Below are 20,251 nucleotides of genomic sequence, written 5' to 3'. Positions count from 1 at the left end.
GTGTTGTTTTCTAGGGCCTATTTCCTAGATCGTAGATTTTGCTTTTGAAATTTCTGTTCGTTTTCTTTTTTTATATCTACTCAAGTTCCTTGGCTTGTTATAGGAGTGAATGATAAATTGTTTTCGATCTCTCTAGGAAATCAATGATTAATCTCGTTTGTAGGATACATAGGTATGAATAATGACATTTCTGGAATTATGCGTATGGCGAGAGTAATTGATGATGGGTTGAGCGGTGATTTTTACCTATATGAAACAAACGATTTGAACACCTCAATCGAGTTGGAGGGATTGCATAAAGTTCATAAGTTCTGAAGTATAAGTGCGTGTTACAATGGGAATCGGAGGACTTGAAGGAATTTGTTTATATTTAGAGATATTCGGTTGTTGGTGAACTTCCTGCTCATCCTCAACAATCATATTGTGCGTGATAATACATGCCAACATGATGTTCTTGATTGTGGCACGGTCATAAAACCGTGCAGGACCACCGACAATTGCAAATTTGGCTTGTAGCACACCCAAAGCACGTTCAACGTCCTTTCTAAAAGATTCTTGAGCAGTAGTGAAATATTTGGTCTTACGATTCAATGGTAATGTAATTGCTTTGACAAATGTTTCCCATAGATGATAGATCCCATCAGCTACATAATAACCCATATTGTAGTCGTGACCATTAATCGAGTAGTTAACTGAAGGGCGCTCGCCTATTGTTATTTCAGAAAACACATGTGATCGTTCTAACACATTGATATCATTATGTGATCCCGATAACCCAATGAATACATGCCAAATCCATAAATCGTAAGATGCTACAGCTTCTAAGATAAGTGTAGGTTCATGACAATGACCTGTGAACATACCTTTCCAAGCAGTTGGATAATTTTTCCATTTCCAATGCATGCAATCGATACTACCCAACATTCCTATAAAGCCACGAGCTTCACCGACTTGAAGCAATTTTGCAATGTCATCCGAGTTTGGCTTTCGTAGATACTCTGTACCAAATATATCAATGATTGCATCAACAAAGTGCCTCAAACTTTTATGGGTTGTGCTTTCTCCAATCCGTATATACTCATCCATGAAATCATCCGTTACCCCATACGCCAATATCCGCAGTGTCGCAGTTGTTTTTTGAAGAGATGACAAACCTAATTTTCCAGCCGCATTTATTTTTTGTTGAAAGTATGGATCATGTACTTCCACTGCCGAGTGAATCCGCATGAATAACTCACATCTCATTCGAAATCTCCTACGAAATATTTGATCTGGAAAAACTAGCGGTGTAGCAAAATAATCATTGAATAAGCGTTGATGCCCTTGCAGAGTGTCACGATCAATAGATGTCCGTGATTGTCGGGAGTTTTCACCTTGTGCCTCGAGTTTTTCTCTTTCACGTTTGAAGGCTAGAATTTGAATCATATCATCGTCATCATCGCATCCGTACAAATAATCTCTCAAAAAATTATTGTTGCCACTCATTGTGTAGGATAAAGCTTAAACTGTGGTGAAGAATGAATGAACAAAAACTTTATTTATAGTTGGATTTCGAAATATGACCGCTGGAAAATAGCCGTTGAAATTTGAATTTGAAATTTGAATCTCAATTTTTTTTATAGAACATGCCAATGAAATATATGCGTTGAAATTTGAATTTGAAATTGAAATTGAAATATAGGCGTTGGATTTGAATTTGAAATATAGGCGTTGGAATATAGCTGTTTGAATTTTAAAAAGTAGTTACAATTTGTTTTTTAATTTTGCAAAAAATAAATATTTTAATGTTATAGGTATATAGATAGAAATGCTGCTGTAGAGTATTTTGAATTGAGATGTTGTAAAATAGATATATATATTTTTTAATATTATTTTAGGTATAAAATTTAGCATTTTTGGTGCAAGTGCCCTAACTCAATTATCTTATTTTTAAGTATTATTAAGACCTCGCCTACACGTACATTTATTTATCTCGATTTTATCTGTTTATTTTCTGTATTACGATTATAACCTAGATATATCTTCTAGATACAAATATTTAGTCGCATTTTTATATTTGGTTTTATCTTTAGACGCTTTGATAAAATAAATAAACGAAGTGTAAAAGATTTTTTTTTTTTTTTATAAAACGGCTAAGAGTTTATATTAGAGATCATGATTTTATGGACACGTGAGACATTGCGCCGATGTAATTTCTCAAATGTAACTAAACACGGAACATTAATTAATTGGAATATTCGAGAACACAAACATGTCCCCCCTAAATTAATTAAAGATGTTGATAGTACTAGACCCGTTATAACTTTTTTAAATTTGTCAAAAATCAAAATAATTTACTGTATTTTTTTTTTGTTATAATTTAAACAATAATAAAATTATGATTAAGAAAAAAGACTATAATAAATGAGGGAAAAAATATATATACATATAGAGCTTCATAATTTATAAAATAATAATTATACCAGATAAAATAATTTCGATTTTATTTTGATAATTTCTTGTTAATTATTAGTCTACCTTTCCCTAACATAACAGCCCTTCCAAATAAAACACCTCCATAAACTCGCGAGACGGACCGTTCCTACAGAGCCTTGACCTCTTGTACTCGTAGGTCTAAGATGAGTGTAGACACTCATATTGTACCCCTAAGTTTATAATTAAATTTAGGTCTATCTAAATAAATTTAAAGTAGTAAATAAAACCAACAAAATAAATGAATTTTATCTACTTAATTAATTTGTGTTTGGTTTTGTTTTTACAGGAAAAAAAATTATTGAACGCCAAGTCAAACGAGGTATAAGCGCAGCATGCCACCTAGATCCTAAACCAAATTAGGCCTTGCAGAATTAATGATGAAAAAAGGACCAAATATATAGCTTGATTGAGGTCTTTGGGGGATTTATTTAAAGCCTCGTGGATCACGATACATAAAGGGAAAGATGACAATAACAAAAGGCAAGGAGGGGTTGAAAAAAAGGAGGGGTTGAAAAAAAGGGGAGGCTCTTAGCTGATCTTATGAGGAACATAGCCGAAGGGGACTCCTAGCCTCAATCCGAAGTTGCTCGACCTCGTTTGATCTCGCTCGAAGATCCCGCAACCAAATAAAATAAATGCTAGTCGGTGACGGGATGTAAATGAACTGAGCTGCTCGCGAGCTATTCGAATCTCGGCTCGGCAAAAAGCTTGTTCGAGCTCGTTCGTTAATCTTAACGAGCCGAGCTTAGGCTCGTTTAAAAGCTCGAAAATTTAAACGAGCCGAGCTTGAGCTTCTCGATATTCGGCTTGTAAGCTCACGAACATGTTCGTTTATAGGCTCGCTTATAGGCTCGCGAACAAGTTCGTTAATAGGCTCACGAACATGTTCGATTATATAAATTATAAAAAAAAAATTAAGTAATATATATATATATATTAAAATAATTAATATAATAATAATCTTTAATTAAATTTAAATTAATAAATATATATTTTTTAAAAGATACCTCTAGAACTATGTAGAAGAACTGAAAGAGGGTCATTCATCCTTCTATCTCTCATAACTCTCTCTTCTCTTCCGTCTAGGTTTTCAAGGTTGCAGCTCACAAGGAAAAAGAAAAGAGTTTATTATTCCCACCATTCTCATCATGCTCTTAGTTGACTAGAAAGAGAAGGGATTGACTAGATTGCGTACAAGATTTCGAGACACTTTGCTAGGAATCTACACTGTGTATTGATCTCTTTGCTTTTTCTGCTGTCCAGGTTTTCTCGCTTTTCTTTTCTCTCCACGGACGTGTCTTTAATGTTTTGATATAAGATTTCAATCATTCCATGTTTCAGCTTTGTATGAATTTTGTAGATCTACATGAATTCTATACTGATATTAGGGTTTGAGGTAATTTATTTATAATATATGATTTTTGCTGTTCAGATTCGATCAAGTAGAATGATCTGTCTAGTTGATCCGATTCCTGTCTGAGATTTAAAAATGTTCTTAAAAGAATATCATATATATATATGATCTTTTATGCTCTGAATCGAGCAAGTAGAATGAATGATCTGTCTAGTAGATCCGATACCTGCCTAAGATTTCTGCAGAAATCTCTTTCGTTTTTGGTTCGGATGGACGAACTAAGATGTAAATTATATCATTAGCTGCATACTTTTCATTGCTCATTAATGGATCCTGTTGTTGTGCTAAGTTGTCTTTTGAGGAGGGTTTTATTTCAAGGGGAAAGTAGAGTGAATGAATTTGCTCCTGATCGATTCCATTACCTGAAATTGGTCATTTGGTTAAAACTGTAGAACGATTTATTAGTATTGAAGGGATCTAGAATTAACTGTGCCCTAATAACTGTCCAGTTGACATATTTTTGATTCAGGTGATGGAATCGGTAAGCCTAATTACTATGGTGTATATTTGATATCCTTTTATTTATGCAATAGTTAAAATATATTGACTAGCAAAAAGATTGCGTTTTCTTGCATCATTATGTTGATTTTCATTTTAACTTGACTTTTTTGTTCACTGTTTATGATTTGCAGAAAATTGAAATTTGGAGTCCTACTATTTGTGAGATTGGAGTGTAGTTTATACTTGTAACTTGTAAGTTCCTCTTTCTTCTTGTTTGCTGCTTCTTAATAGACTGAAGTTTTTTTTGCATTAAACCTTGATGATGATGTGTTATATATAATGTAGGTATGTTGATTTTGTGATAATAAATTGTAAGATGTTGCTGGATGAGAATTGAGAACAAAATATTTTTGATAATATGATAGTGTAATGACATTTTTCAAAGTATACTACAACTAAGCAAAATGCTTTATAACATAATCCTTTATTTTATTGTCTAGTGTTAAATATTTATTTATTTTGTAATCATATTATGAAATGAAAATAATGAATACTGATGATGTGTTATTTATGATATAGGTATGTTGATTTTGTGATAGTAATCTATAATGGTAAGATGTTGCTGGAGGAGAGCAAAATGCTCTTGATAATATGCAAGTTTTTTGGTCTTTTTTGAAGTATACTCCAACTAAAGCAAGATGCTTTATCTTATTAGATGATTGCAAAATACTTTTGATAATAGCAAAATATTTTTTATAATATTTGTGTGTTATGGCCTTTTTAGAAGTATTCTAAAACTAAAGCAAAATGCTTTTTGTAATTATGTTATTAGCTAGTGTTTTATCATTTTGATAGTTTATTTCCACTAATTTGTTACACATAGCAGTTGAAAAGTATATTTACAATTTTTACTTTAATGTTGCATTCATTTCATTGTTTAAGTTATAAACGAGCTTTAAACGAGCTCATAAACGAGCTTTTTAAACGAGCTCTAAACGAGCTTTCTAAACGAGCTTTAAACGAGCCGAATACGAGCGGCTCGTGAGCTCAATTAAATTCATACGAGCCGAGCTCGAGCTCGATTATAAAAGCTCGAAACGAGCTCGAGCCGAGCTCGAGCCCGAATATATAACAGACGAGCCGAGCTCGAGCTTGATACTGTTCGGCTCGGCTCGGCTCATTTACATCCCTATCGGTGAGTTTGTTACCTTAGTGCATTTGATAGACCTTCTTGTAGAGTTAACTGAAAATTCATTTTAATGTCAATTGTTCTGAAATTTTGACACGGCCTAGATGACATGTATATCTATAACTTTTTTTATGCATATTTTTTTAAAATTCTAAATTTAATAGGTCATAAGCCAAAACTTTAATGTTCCTAAATTGAGAATTTCTTAATATTTTCTGTCACGTTTTGGTATATTGTCAATCGTGCATTGGATACTGATCTAAATTGGTTGATTTTTTAACATATTATGCACATCACACATATCTACCACTTTGTGTATATCTCAAATTTATTCTATATAGAAGTAGGAATTATGATTCTCACATAATGAGTTCAAAATTTTGGAAATTAAAGTGTACGATTTTTTATTTCGTCCATCTCACTCTCACATCTTCGAATTAATCTTTTCCCTACCCTTTCGAGGGTTTTTCTATGCATCTTCCAATTTTAGGATTCGCCAAACGTCTTTCATTTTAAAGCGTGAAGGGATCGGTTCCTAAGAGTAGATTTACCATTCAAATGCTTTATCTTTAAGTGCGATCTGGAATAATAGTATACAAAAAATACCAAGTTTTTTCATGGGATATCTAACGCAAACAAAAAAATGTGATTAATTTGATTTCGATCAAGGGGAAGTTCATAATAGTGAACCTGAAATCTCTACGAGTATTTTCAAATTCTATAAGGGTTTGTTTAAGGAGCCATTTAAGGTCAAACCTAAATTGAATGTTATTACTTTTGATTCAATTAGTATAACGCAAAAAGATATGTTGGAGGCTCGTTTTATGTTGAAGGAGGTTGAGGAGGCCATTAAGGGGTGTAGATGTGATAAAGCGTCGGGATACGACGAGTTTACTTTGGCATTTTTTTAAGAAGGCGTGGCCTTTTCTTAAGATTGGAATTATGGAAGCAATTAATCATTTTATCAATTTTATCATTTGAAAAGAGTTAGAACTCTACATTGATATGTTTCATTCATAAAGCTCTAAGGACGGTTGATGTGAAGAATTCTAGGCCTATCAGTCTCGTTTCGTCTGTCTATAAGATTGTCGCAAAATGTTTGGCCAACAAGTTGCGAAAGGTGTTAGAGACCGTCATATCTTGTAATTAAATGACGTTCATCAAAGATCGTCAAATCTATGATGCCATATTAATAGCCAATGAGTGCATTGACTAAACTAATTTAAGAGGTGAACAATATGATTTTGTCAACTTAGACATCGAAAAAGCTTATGATAATGTCAATTGGGAGTTTTTGTTTAATGTAATAGACAAAATGAAAATGGGTGCGAAATTAATTGGTTAGATTAGATTTTTTCTCTCGACCGTTAAGTTTTTTGTAATTGTTAATGGGAGTTCTTAGGGTTTTCGAGAGATCCTAAGGGATCATATAGGGTGATTCATTCTTTTTTTTTGTTCATCATTGTTATGAAAGCTCTTAAAAAATGATGGTTTTTAAAAAAAATTAGGACTCATCCGTGGAGTGAGTTGTGGGGTCAATAATATATCATTTTGCCATATCACATTTGTTTTTCCACTAATGACAAGCTCTACATGGTTCAAACTACCTATATGAATTTTAAAAACATTCATAATGTAAAGTCAGTTACATAAATGATATTTTAAATTTTATGAAGAGATTAAATTAGAAATAATCAAATAAAAATAACCGATATCATGTTATTATTTTGTAAAGTTAATGATCCCAAATTGATGAACTATCATTTACTATCAACTCCCCGTCAACCAGAAAAAAAATCATGTACTCATTAAAATGAAAGAACCATTCTTTTCATAAAAAAAAAGAAGATTCAAAGATTATGAATTAGGACACACTTTAATTTATCACAATTTAAATTAGAATCTAATTTGATAATTCAAACCATTGTATCATAATTTATTTTTTTAAGAATATGTATAATTTGGTGTAGATATATATGTATGAATTTATTAATAATTTCAAATTATTCATAATATGTATATGTTGGTTTTGATAATTTTAAATAATTTGATAAAAATATTGTATATTAGAATTATCCGAATTAGATCCTAATATAATATGTGTGAAATTAAAGATTGCGAAAGCTTACCATAATGTAACTTTTCTTTTCGAATCTAACGTCTATTTTCAATCTGATTTCATTTTCAAAATGCAATACTGAGTTACAGTCAGTTCAATCTAATTAAATTGTTAATTCTATCGTTGATGGTGAACGTGAGATATAAAGAGGAGCCAATCAGAATGATACTTTGCACCGAGTGGGAACTTAGCTTTAATCGTAGAGGTATGCATACTTAGTTTTTATTATTATGTTATACTGAGTTTTTTATATAAAAAATAACAATTAGCTCGGGTAGATTTTAAATCCTGACTCCTCTCATGCATAAATTGATGATAATGTAGTGTTTGATGAATTTTTTGGAATCTCTAAAACTCGTTAGGGACAATCAAATTCAATTTGAAAAGAAGTCCCGCGATCACAAATATAAATATATGAATAAGATAATTATAACAACTTCAAGCCACTTCATAGATAACTATAACAACTTCAAGCCAAGATCATTCCATAGTGCAATCCAATTTTTCCCGAGAAATTGGATTGAGAGATTTTTCAAAGATTCCAAAAATTAACATGTAAAAGAATTAAAACAGGGTTTTAATTCCATGTGTAATTGAAATCAAGAGTTCTAATTTATTCCTATATGTTTATTCCCAAAGCTAATACTGCAATGGGACTTCACTTTCTGTCTAAAGGCTAAAGCTAATACTTCAAGTCTGTGGGTCATGCCGTGCATCAAATCCAAAGTCCAGCTCCAAGCCCATACGCCAGTTTCACTTTCAACCTGGAATTCCAATCCACGACCCCATTGTTGACCTCACCCTCAGTTAAATCATAATCCATTGGGACATCTTTGCTTTTCAAACATTTAGCAAATTATTTGTTTTAGCCATTTCAAGTCCCAAGTAAATTTTAAAAATCCCAACCAAATATAAAAGTGTTAAATAATTATTTTTCAATATAAATATACAAAAAAATTTGTTTAGGTCTTGTTTGTAATTTATTTATTTTCCTAACTCTCAATTATCTTATTTTCAAGTATTATTGAGACCTCGCATACACGTACATTAATTTATTTATATCGATTTTATCTGTTTACTTCTGTATTACTATTATAACCTAGATATATGTTCTAGGAACAGATTAATACAAACATTTAGTCGCATTTTTATATTTGGATTATCTTTAGACACTATGTTGAAATAAATAAACGAAGTGTAAAAGAAATATTTTGTATAAAATGGCCAAGAGTTTATATTAGAGACCATGATTTTATGGGCACGTGAGACGTTGCGCCGATATAATTTCTCGCATGTAACAAAGTACTGAACATTAATTGATATATTCGAGAACGCAAACATTTCCTCCCTAAATTAATTTAAGATCCCCTAAATTAATTTAAGATGGTGATAGTAGACGTTATAACTTTTATATCTTTCTTGTACGTCGTTTGATCTCGTTGAAAGATCCCACAACCAAATAAAATATGAAGAGTGCTTAATCTTCTCTTGAAAATGTTAACTTTCTAGTTCACTTTTCATTTAGGGTTTGTTTATTGGTCGATTGGTTCGAAGGCTTGGAACTGTGAGTCCAACTTAATATTGTTATTTGATTTTGGATTTTTAATGATTTGTTTGTTATTGAAAGGCTAACATTTTATGTTCCTCATAAAATTGAATTTCAAAAGAATTTGTAGCGGGTGGTCTATTTGGCATATCTTGTAGGTACGTTTGAATTTAATTATTTTTTTTTATCATAATATGAAATAGAAGCATGCTCTAGAAACATAATCATTCAAAACTAGACACATGTTTAGGTTTGGATTACCTTAGACAAATGCCCTATGATTAGATAAATAAATAAGATGTAAAATGATATTATTTTAAATGACCAAAAGTTTAAAGTAGAGACTATCGTTTGATGGGCATGTGAGACATAGCGTGAGTACCCTTTCTCACGTGTAACCAAGTATCAAACATGGAACAAATTCTCTAAAATGTGTTTGAACACACAAAATATTTTTTTATCCTAATTTCTCGAGTAGTAAATTAGGTGGTGACTCTAAAAAGTCAAATCTAGTCTAAATCGATATTTTTTAAATGCACTCTAGTCGATCCTGCCATTTTAGTTTCTCGACTAGGTGAGTTATGAGGTGCGATTATTAAGTAAAAAAAACTATTGGGAGTGGTCATTTTTTGGCGACTCTACTAGAGATAATAATGGATGATTATCTTGAAATAAACTTCTAGTCATTCTTAATAATAATATTTTACACCTTCAAAAAAATTCTAAAAAGTAAAAAAAATCCAAAGGACAAAAATAATACATAAAGGCGAAAAAGGGTACATCACCCAATTTCGTCTTTCTACATGCATTGCTTCTAATCTTGGACACATCGCCATTTATTTTGAGGTAGTACACGATGTGCGTTCTGTGACGTCATATATACACCTATAGTATTAAGATTAGTCAATGAGGAATGACGATCTCTTCCAAATTTGAGCGGTGATATAAAAGAATGAACCTAGGTACATGAGATCAACCATTCTCCCCGACGATGAGGTCCCTTTCAAGGGATATGCATCATGGGGATGAATAGAAATTCCCAATTGAGACGATGCTTCCTTTTAGCCGGTGATTTTTATACTCTCCGATGGGGTAAGTTGACTCTCTCTTATGATTTCTCCATAAAAATAAAATCTCGGTTATGATTCCTAAGTCCGAGTCGTTCTTCGTTCCCGAACGCTCAAGCCACGTCAAAAGCCCTTAGCCATGAAAGGCATTATCAACCACAAATCATATGCCTCATATTCTTCCAAGTGAAACGACACAAAAATGATGACGGTCGTTAAGAGAGATCTAAAACTTATGGTTAACTTTCTAAAAGAGGCATGTAAAAGTTAACGAATAAGAGGAAAGACCAAATGACGAGAAAATGAGGAGCTCAAAGAAGACTAGATCTTCTTTATCTATCCATTGAATGTAAACCATTTTCTATAATTTGCAACATATTGTGTGCATTTGTAAGGTGATGACGAGGTTTGAATACTTGTAATGGTTTATCTTGCTTAATACTAGCCCCCACATTTAAATACTTTCATTTTAAAATCGACGAGTTTGAAAGTGTGTGCCTATTTCCCTTTAGGACACATACATGCATAAATGACGACACAAGTTGTCATATGATTGGTGTTACTTCTCTTCTTCACAAACTTTCTAGATTTATAGGTTCTTCATGACGAACCAAAAACAAGATCCATTGATTGAAATAATCACCAAAGTCGCATAGTTGATTAGGTTTCACATGCACAATATTTGTATTTCTTATAGGCATTGAAGGATCATCACTCCATAAGACGCATTCATGACATTTTGAATTTCCCTTTCTTCGAGACAAGGACGATGTCATCTAAATGAAGATATTTTTCGATCCACACAACGATCATAAAAAACACAAAGATGAGAACTGAAATTATTTACCCAAAGTCATATACATTGTATGTTCTACATGACAAATGTAATCTCATTTTATCCTTTTGAATAACCTTTGAATTAATTCAAACAAAAATATTAACTAGAAAAGCTAACCACGTAGAAATGAAGCAATGTATTGTGGATTGACAAGTATGCAGAAAATGCAAACTTGATGTAAATTTCAGAGATGATGTACTGCATTGATGGGAGACCTATTATAGTTTGATGGAGCTTTGACATGTTATCATATGTATAAAAGATGATATCTCGAAGCAACTCAAGTATGCGGAGATGTTAAGGACAAATACGTGATTTAGGGTGGTCACGCATATTCATCAACCTTCAATTCATGACAAGATATCATAATCATAATTCACAACTTCAGATCTCTAGAGATCAACTAATTAAAGATCAATTACAAGGACGAGACTGAACAACACTCCTCATATGTCTTTTACGTTTTGTATTTTCAACAAACTTGAAGCGACCTCGTTATATCTTTTGAAGAATTTTTTATTCTATTCGAACAAAAGGGGTATCTAAAACAACCAACCATATAAATGGAGTAATGCATTGCGGATAATCAAGCATGTGAGAAATGCTAACTCGGTATAAAAAACGAGTGATGATGCACTCCATCAATAAGAGGCCTATTATAGTTTTGACGTGACCCTAACAAGTTAATTAAAATCGAAAGATCAAATATAGGCTTGCTTAATTGCTATTCACCCTTGAATTCTCTTTTTCGTTAACAGGGTATTTCAGACCACTCACCCTCTTCTTTGTGGTTTGATAAACTAACTTTCCACACGTTTATCGCCAAACAAATTTCAGATCAATCAATCGACATTTACATAAAATCCATGAATTTCAAATATTAAGGATAAAAAATTACATTATCAGGAGTTCGGAGGACCTTATTCTAGTTCGATTTTGTGGCATAGCTATACCTCTTACGGTACATTAACCTTTCAACCTTTTTCACTGGCCTCAATTATTTAATGATAAAGGGAGTATCTTTTGACTTCATCCCACTGCTGAAATCTCATTTTGTTCTTCTTTATTTTCAATTCATGTGTAACAAATTGGGAAACTAGTCCTTGAACAATTAGTATGTATTTGTTTTAGATAAGAACTTATTTTAAAGATGAATTTTGGGAAAATGGGTGATTTTAATTTTTTTTAAATCGTGAAGGGTCTAAAAAACAAATTAGGTTCAAGGGATTATTTCAAAATTTAATGGACTAATTGATTCATTTTAGTTTGTTAATAATATTCATAATGTCTCATTTTGTATCAATGAAGAACGAAAAATATGCTTAATATTATTGAGATGGGTAATAAATATTTGAATATTTCTCAATCGGTATTTGAATGGGTAATACAAATCTGAATATTTCTCAAATGAGAATTGAATGGGTAATACAAAATGTGTTTGAAATAAGAGAAGGAAAGTCGGTCTTCTTTTGAGACGGTCCAAAAGCGACACTCAAAGTGAGACTCCGAAATTGTTTTGATCTGAGATTCGTTCTAAAATGAGAGAGATCAAGGCACATTAAATCGCAAAAAAAGGGTGAAAATCCTAGACAAGTGCTAAGGGAATTTTCCAAACAAAATTAGTGGAGAAATCCCTAGACAAGTGCTGGAAGAGATACCATCCGTTTTTATTAATCCGAAGGATGACATAAAACCTCGTGCAACGTGTTGTAATGTATCACATCCTTGCCCGAATGAGATACTTGCATCACTAGTCAACACCTTAGCCAAAGTTAAAAGCCTATACTACCATATTTCACAGAAGAAGCTAAATTTACATCTTTCAAGATTCAAACCCTCGACAAGGCAACCAACGAGCACCGAAATCGGGGTATATTGATAATGTGATCGTCAGATTTTATTTATCCATCCTCTAATTCTTTTAAATGAAAAAAATAAAAACTAAAGTAAATGAAATTATAAATTAGGTTGGTCATATTTGATGATCAAGATTCTACCATGTTTATTTTTTTATGATGTCAAAAATTGATTTTACGATACAGATGCTCATGACATCCCCTCTATGCCCTACGGTAATAATTTTTAGAAAAATTGTTGAGATAATAGTGAGTGGGCTATTAAGTTGTTTTATAAATAAATTGTTGAGATAATAGTGAATGGGCTATTTAAGTCATTTTATAAATACTACTGTTTATTATATTATTCTCAATACTTTATAATATTGAACCTATTTTAATCATGTGATGTCTCAAATTTTCTAGGTTCTCTATTTAATTTTTTTTATTGTCTTTTTATTTTCGGATTAATTTAGAAAATATTTTTGAATATTTTAAATAAATCGGGAATTGACTTTTTAAATTATAGATTCGCCACCTAATATTTTTAAAATTAGGAAATTGGTTTGTGTAATTAAACACGTTTTAGAGATTCTGTTTTTGATTCGGAGTTTTGTTACATTCGGGAAAGGGCTATCGTGCTTACTCATTTGTGTCCGTCAGAATTACTGTATATTCTTTAAATTTTTGGCTAATTTTAAAATTTTATTATTTTACCCTTTCATTCTAACGATGTATTAAATACTTATTATTTAAGATGTTCAAATTTAAATATTTAAATCATACATGTAATATAATTGAATTTAAAATTAAATTGTTAATTAACTTTCAGGCTTTTGTTCGAAATCAAACAAAACTTCCGTCAGTACCGTTCCTAAATTAATAAGACTTAACATTTTTAATATTTAAAATTTTCAAATGGAATTAAATAATTACATTGAAAATTAACACCAAAAGTTCGGTATAAGACTCCCCTGCACTTGTGAATGATGATCAAATATGTAGCCAAATTTGTTAATCTATTCATCCATTATATATTATTGTTTTTTTTGCTGAACCGATATCACGGAGACAGAGCCGGCCCCGACTTTTGGGCTACCTCAGCCTACAAAATTAGCTTTTGGTGAGATTAGAACTCATGACTAAAGGATAAACTTAAATTTTCATCCTAAACCAATAGGTTAAACCATTTTATGATTATAAAATACTAAAAATCTCTTCTTTATTTTATTTAATGGGCTGCCCTAGGGAGTGGGCCCCCGTAGTCCAGGGGTTTGCCGGGCTTACCCTAAGGCCAGCCCTGCACGTAGATTGTTTCCAATTTTCAAGGAGAGACTTTTGAGTTGAACAGAGGGAAAAGAAGATCATTAAGAGTTGGGATCATCTGCGGAGGTCCTTCAGCGGAGCACGCTTGATTTATACATATAAAGTGAATTTAATTACTGAAACTTTGATATGTATTTTCATGTGAAGTGCTACTACATTGACAACAATCTCAAATTCAAAATTTGTGATAAACATGTTTTCTTTGCTAATGAATATAGTTCTAATGATAATAAACTCCAATGGTTTGACTAATATTTTTTCACATGATTTGTAGGTTGATGGGATCGGCTTTATCGATAGAGACGGGGGTCTGGCTAAGGATGAAGACTTATGAAAAACGGTTTGAAAGAAATCCTGTTAAGGATTTAATTCGCTTTCTATTCTACGTAAACACTTGTAAACACTTGAAATAGATTCAAGGCGGAATTGTTTACTTGGGTTTGAAGCACAAGATGAAATATGAAAAGATGACAGAAATGAAAGAACACAGGAGTTTGTTTATGGATGTTCGGAAAAACTCTCCTACGTCACCCCTTCTTCCAACCACCGGAAGGATTCACTATAATATGATTCAAATCAAATACAATTTACACACACTTAGCTCACTATTGAACAGAACACTTTCTGTTCAATTACAAGATGAAGAATATCACTCAGCTAAAGGTGTTTTGATTCTAGCTCTCTCTTGATTCACCCACAGTACAATCAGAAAGTAGCTTCAAAGTATGAATATTCGAAGGCTTGAATTCAGTAAGCAAGATGATAGAACAATTTCTCTCTCTGCAAAATCAGATTGCATGTTCGTTGTTGTAGACACCCCATTTTTACACCCTAGATACCTAATAGAAAAACCCGGCCCAAAATAATACTCATGTTTGTTTATTGAACCGGGAAAACAAAAATAGAATCACCTCGTGGAAAACTGACCCGGTAAAGCTTAAAAGATAACGATCCAAATGTCGAGTTTCATAACGACTCTGTTTTCCCAACCCGTGACACGTTCATGTTGTACGTTTTGAAAAATCTTGAATTTTGAGTATAATGTTATTGTTTGCAAATTTGTGCAGAAAATGCTCAAAAAGAAGGAAAAAACTACCGATTCAAGTCCTGGGAGCTAGCTGAAGCTATGTTGCACTTCTAAAAATCATATCTTTTGCACCATTGATCCATCTTCAGTATATGAGCTACCGTTGGAAAGCCCTTTGAATTACCTTTCCAACGACACCAAATACTTCTCCCAGTTCTCCCTGAAGCTCAGTCCAAGTCGCCCGCAGCGAAGGTGATGCGTGAACTGATACGTTTTTGTGAGGCTAGTCTCCTGACCAACACAGACCATTTCGTAAGCAAAGGAGAACATGGGGATGTAGGCAAGAGTCTTGCCTGTCCAATGGTACCAACCTCATTGTGAGGAAAGCTCTGTGCACAAAGTTATGGGCTATTAAAGTTATGAAAGTGAAAACCGCGGGATTGAAAAGATTGAAATGGAGGGGTGGCTTTAAAATACCATAACTTTGGATAGGAAAGTCCGTTTGGGTTCATTCAAAAAGGAGATTCATGTTCGTGGTGTTAAGAACTGACCATAAAATTTTCACAATTTTCTGAGCAAAAACGCGACCGGGGTGATTCGTTTAGTGTGAAGGTGCAAAGAAAGAAAAATGGAAAAGGAGTAAAACGAAAAGAAAAAAAAAAGGGAAAATATATATTTTTTCTTTTCTTCCAAGCGTGCCCTTCAATTTTTGGGCTAATTACAATGAACCCCTGTAATAAAATTAAAAAAGGAGGGGGAAGATGAGTGGGGAAGTGAGTTTTGGAGTGGAGGAGTTTTAGAGAAAGAGAGCAGTTTTTCAGTTCTGGGAGGAGAGAGACGAGCGGTTACAAAATGTGAGAGAGTTTTGATATTGCTTCCATTGTTGAAGAAGGAGAAGGAGTAATCCGAGCTCATTTCCTTGGATGATTGGATCGACGAACGCGAAGAACGGCAGAAACTTTGGCTGAAGCTTCTTCGAATCCGGCTGATTCATTTTGTTTTCATCTCCCTTTGCTAATCAGGTAAACATTTAAACTGAATGATGTTCTTGAAATGTTGATTGGAGGCATCGGTTATGAACACCGATGCCGCTTGATGATTAGAAGTGTGATTACAGTTTGTTTCATTCAAATTTCAAGTATGTTTCCTTTGCTGCTGTAGTTATTTCCAATTGATTGAATGCTTGGCTGATATTTGTTAGATTGAGGCTGATAGATCTTTGATTAGGAGTAGTTAGAATTGAAGATAGGATTAGAAACCAGTCCCTTCTCTCTCTCTTTCTCTCGTCGTCAAGACAGACAATGGATGATCTACCATTGAACAAGATACAGATCTCATATCCAACGTCAGGCGCTTGAACCCTTCTTCTCTGATGGAGCTAGAGAGAGAGAGAAGGATCAACTGAGAAACCTAAAATCTATTTTCTAAATCCTTTGTGACGTTTATTGCCATTTTCTCTGTGTTCGTTGTGAAGAAGAGTTCTTCATATCTCTAGCTGGACTCTGTTGAATATGGCTGGACTTCGATTGCAACAACCTGAAGAACCAGAGCTATCACAGGCGCGAGTAACCGCCGCCGTCGCGTATGCTTCCAATGATCTGATCTCTGACGACGACCGATCTATCGCAGCCGACTCATGGTCTATTAAGAGCGAGTACGGTAGTACTCTCGACGACGATCAACGTCATGCTGATGCCTCCGAGGCGCTTTCTGTTTCTGCTTTCCCTGCCACCTCCGATTACAACTCGGATAAGGAGGAACCAGATGCTGAAACTATTACATCGATGTTGGGCTTCCAGAGTTATTTGGATGCTGCGTATGCAGATGAACTGGTTGATTTCCGTGAACATGGACATTCTGGTGAAGTGTGGTTTGGGGCTAATGTCATGGAAACTGTTGCTTCTTGGACAAAAACTTTATGCTCAGACATATCTGAAAGGCATTTTCAAAATCACATCGATGGTAAATCTGGTCCTGTTGAACAGATTAATAAAGATGTTACTGGTTGGAATGTTCTTGATGACAGCACAGGCAACGGGTTGCTTCTCCAAGAACTCTCTAAGCTGGAGTTTTCCAGTCTTACAGGTACTGATTACAGTGAAGCTGCAGTAGACCTTGCTCAAAAACTTTCTGAGCGTGATGGATACACAAACGTTAAGTTCTTGGTTGTCGATGTACTTGAGACAAAGCTGGAATCAAAATTTCAACTTGTGATGGATAAAGGAACTCTTGATGCTATTGGATTACATCCAGATGGCTCCATAAAGAGGGTCTTGTATTGGGATTCAGTATCGAAACTGGTAGCACCAAATGGAATATTGGTGATAACATCATGTAATAGCACGAAGGATGAGTTCGACAGTGTGTTGAAGTGTGTGAGGGTATTGAGAGATGATGGTGGTGATGATCATCCAAGTTTGAGTGTGTTGACAATGAAGGCATGGTTGGGGTTAGGACGGCATGGCGAGGCAGAGAAGGAGCTGAGAGGAATGGCAGCAATGAAGGAGATTCCTGAGGTGATCTGGGTGTCAGTGGTGGAGGCTTACTTCCAGGCATCTGGGGCAGTAGGAGCTGAGACTGTAAAGGAGATATTTTTGGTGCTTCTGGGAAAGTTCCATGTTACTGCTAGTTCTGCAATTAGGATTGTTCGCAGGTTAGCTGGAAAGGAGAAAAACTTTGAAGTGTGTGCTCAATTCTTCAGATTCGCATCAGAATTTTATGGGGTGGTGGTTATTGACAAAGCCCAAGAATATGACATAATGGTCTGTAAATCGTTGATATTGAGCGTTACTGCTGTAGTAGCTGATGCAATGCAAAAACAAGCTAATTTGCTGGAGTTCTGTTTTTGTTTTGTTATATTGCGTTTCCCTCAACTTCTGTTGAAGTTTCAAAGAGACCCTTGGGTCTCTTTTATTTCTAAATAAGCCTGATAACTTTAATTTCGAATTAATTTATTAATTCGAAATTAAAGTAGTCTCTGATCTTTTCCTGATATTCTAATTGGACCCCTAAACTTTCTTTTCCTTTTATTTTAATTTAAAACTTTCAAAAAAAAAAATGAAAATAAACTTAAGGCCCTGTTTGTTTCTCAAGTTTTACAAACGACTTTAAAATGAGGATTCTAACATTCAAACCACTTTAAAAAAATTCTCAAATTTTCCCAAAAACTCCAAAATATTATTTTTTTTCGAAAATAATTTTTCCCGGAATTTTTAGGGCCCGTTTGGAAAAATGTCTATCTTTGTAGTGTCATATCGGGGGGTTCTATAACTCCGAAAATTCCAAACACGATTCTTATGAGCTCCTAATAATATTTTCGACTATCATATGAAAGTTTTGGGAATTTTGGGAATTATTTTTTAAAATGGCTCATTTTAACGAGTTGTACTCAGAGTTTCCCTTAACTCTGAAAATTCTAAGAAAAAAATGGGGAACACTTGGGACCTTGAGTTATTTTATCATCTTCTCTCCTTTGTCCAAAGAGCATAATATTTCCAATCTTCAACCCGATACTTTGTCCTTGTCGTTCATACTTGTACGTCCTTCCTCTGGAATCGTGACTCTTGTTTTTCCTGAGAACTTTGCTATATGCTCTTCGATGCTTTTCAATGCTTCAATGTTTTCAATGCTTCAATGCTTTTCAATACTTTGTCCTCTTCAAACACCCTATGAATAGGACTAGTCCCTTGCAAATGATTAAGATTTTCTCACACAAGCAAAAGAGTTCTGAACTCAGAATGAAAACATAATAATCTTTCAAACATCATATGGCCAATTACATAGGAGTAGAGACTGTCTGTAAAGACAGGCGTATAGGACATAGCGCCGTAGGCCCTTTCCTAATACGTAACCAAACACCGGACTCTTAAAATGAATCTCTGATTTTTCTTTTCTTTAGTTTCTTTGGGAAGTAAACTAAAGTGGCGACTCTCAAGTCAATTAGATCGACACATTTGCGAGTGTGTCGATTTAAAACCTGTACGGGCCAATTCAATTCGGAAAAAAAGGGAGTGTATGCCAATCAATTAAATAAAAAATGGGCACGCGCGCCAGAGAAAATCGGAAGGGAACGGAAATGAACGCGTACAGAAAACTGGCGACTCTGCTGGGGATTACCTAAGATGTTTAGCTCAAAACATGTAGTTGGCCAAACTACCACAAAATTTCCGAAGGATGTTACGTTTATAACTTCACAACATTTTGCTTGAGGGTGTGAGAACCCATGAATAATGTGAATCTTGTATTCACATTTGCTTGATTGCTTAGTTGCTTAAATTGCACGAGGGTAAAACTCGACAAAGCTCGACGCTTTTAATTGAAGGGGTGTGCAAACAGAAGCGTTGTCATAAACACTGTTTGCACATGAACGGGCTCAAACGCTCATTTTACTTCGAAGTCGTGTAGTCAAGGAGTATCTATAGGATACTAACTACACCGACAGGCTGTGTGCCCAAAAATGTATCGCTTGAAACACTGAGATACATTAGTCTCTCTCATCTTACTTCTTCTTGATTACAGTGTCCTCCATGCTGTAAGCCAACCACAGTGTTTAAAAGATGAATGTTGAGCATGTTAGTGGAAACGTAGGCACTTATAGGGCTAACCTTAAAACGAAAAGAGAAAAGGGGTGTTAAAACGTGAGAGTCTAATAAACTTGTGTTTCCAAGAGCGTCATGCACATATCAGAAGAAAGTCTAAGGAGTTTTAGAAAGTTGTTCAAAGGCAACGCTCTCACATTTGCACCCTTTGGTGTGAATAAGATTCTACATTTGATGAGCACCATGACAGACGAGCGGCTAATGGCGCACATGCAAGGACATTGGAGCACAACATCCCGGGCATTCATCATTGGTGGGGTGCACATATGCCCTACTATGGAAGACTTCCAAGCCATTCTTCGGCCCACATCTGAGGACTTGTTGCTGATCCCCCACTCGACTACGTGACAAGACACATACTTCTTAACTTCTCCGG

General features: G+C 34.1%; 2 protein-coding genes across 2 annotated transcripts; one reads left to right on the top strand and one right to left on the bottom strand.

Annotated features, from left to right (window-relative positions):
- Positions 1-273: 273 nt before the first annotated feature.
- Positions 274-1,485, bottom strand: LOC124909930. Its single transcript, XM_047450560.1, has one exon. It carries the CDS (start codon positions 1,483-1,485, stop codon positions 274-276), a length of 1,212 nt encoding a protein of 403 aa, XP_047306516.1.
- Positions 1,486-16,720: 15,235 nt separating this feature from the next.
- On the top strand, positions 16,721-18,201 carry LOC124909922. The gene has a single exon (XM_047450553.1). It carries the CDS (start codon positions 16,789-16,791, stop codon positions 18,199-18,201), a length of 1,413 nt encoding a protein of 470 aa, XP_047306509.1. The 5' UTR covers positions 16,721-16,788.
- Positions 18,202-20,251: the final 2,050 nt, after the last annotated feature.

The sequence above is a fragment of the Impatiens glandulifera genome, chromosome 1 (genome assembly GCF_907164915.1).
Source record: "Impatiens glandulifera chromosome 1, dImpGla2.1, whole genome shotgun sequence".
NCBI classification, from domain to species: Eukaryota; Viridiplantae; Streptophyta; class Magnoliopsida; order Ericales; family Balsaminaceae; genus Impatiens; species Impatiens glandulifera.
This window is presented reverse-complemented; position numbering and strand designations above follow the sequence as displayed.

Coding starts and splice junctions, on each gene's coding strand:
- LOC124909930 (XM_047450560.1), bottom strand. CDS start 1,485: ATGAGTGGCAACAATAATTTTTTGAGAGATTATTTGTACGGATGCGAT.
- LOC124909922 (XM_047450553.1), top strand. CDS start 16,789: ATGGCTGGACTTCGATTGCAACAACCTGAAGAACCAGAGCTATCACAG.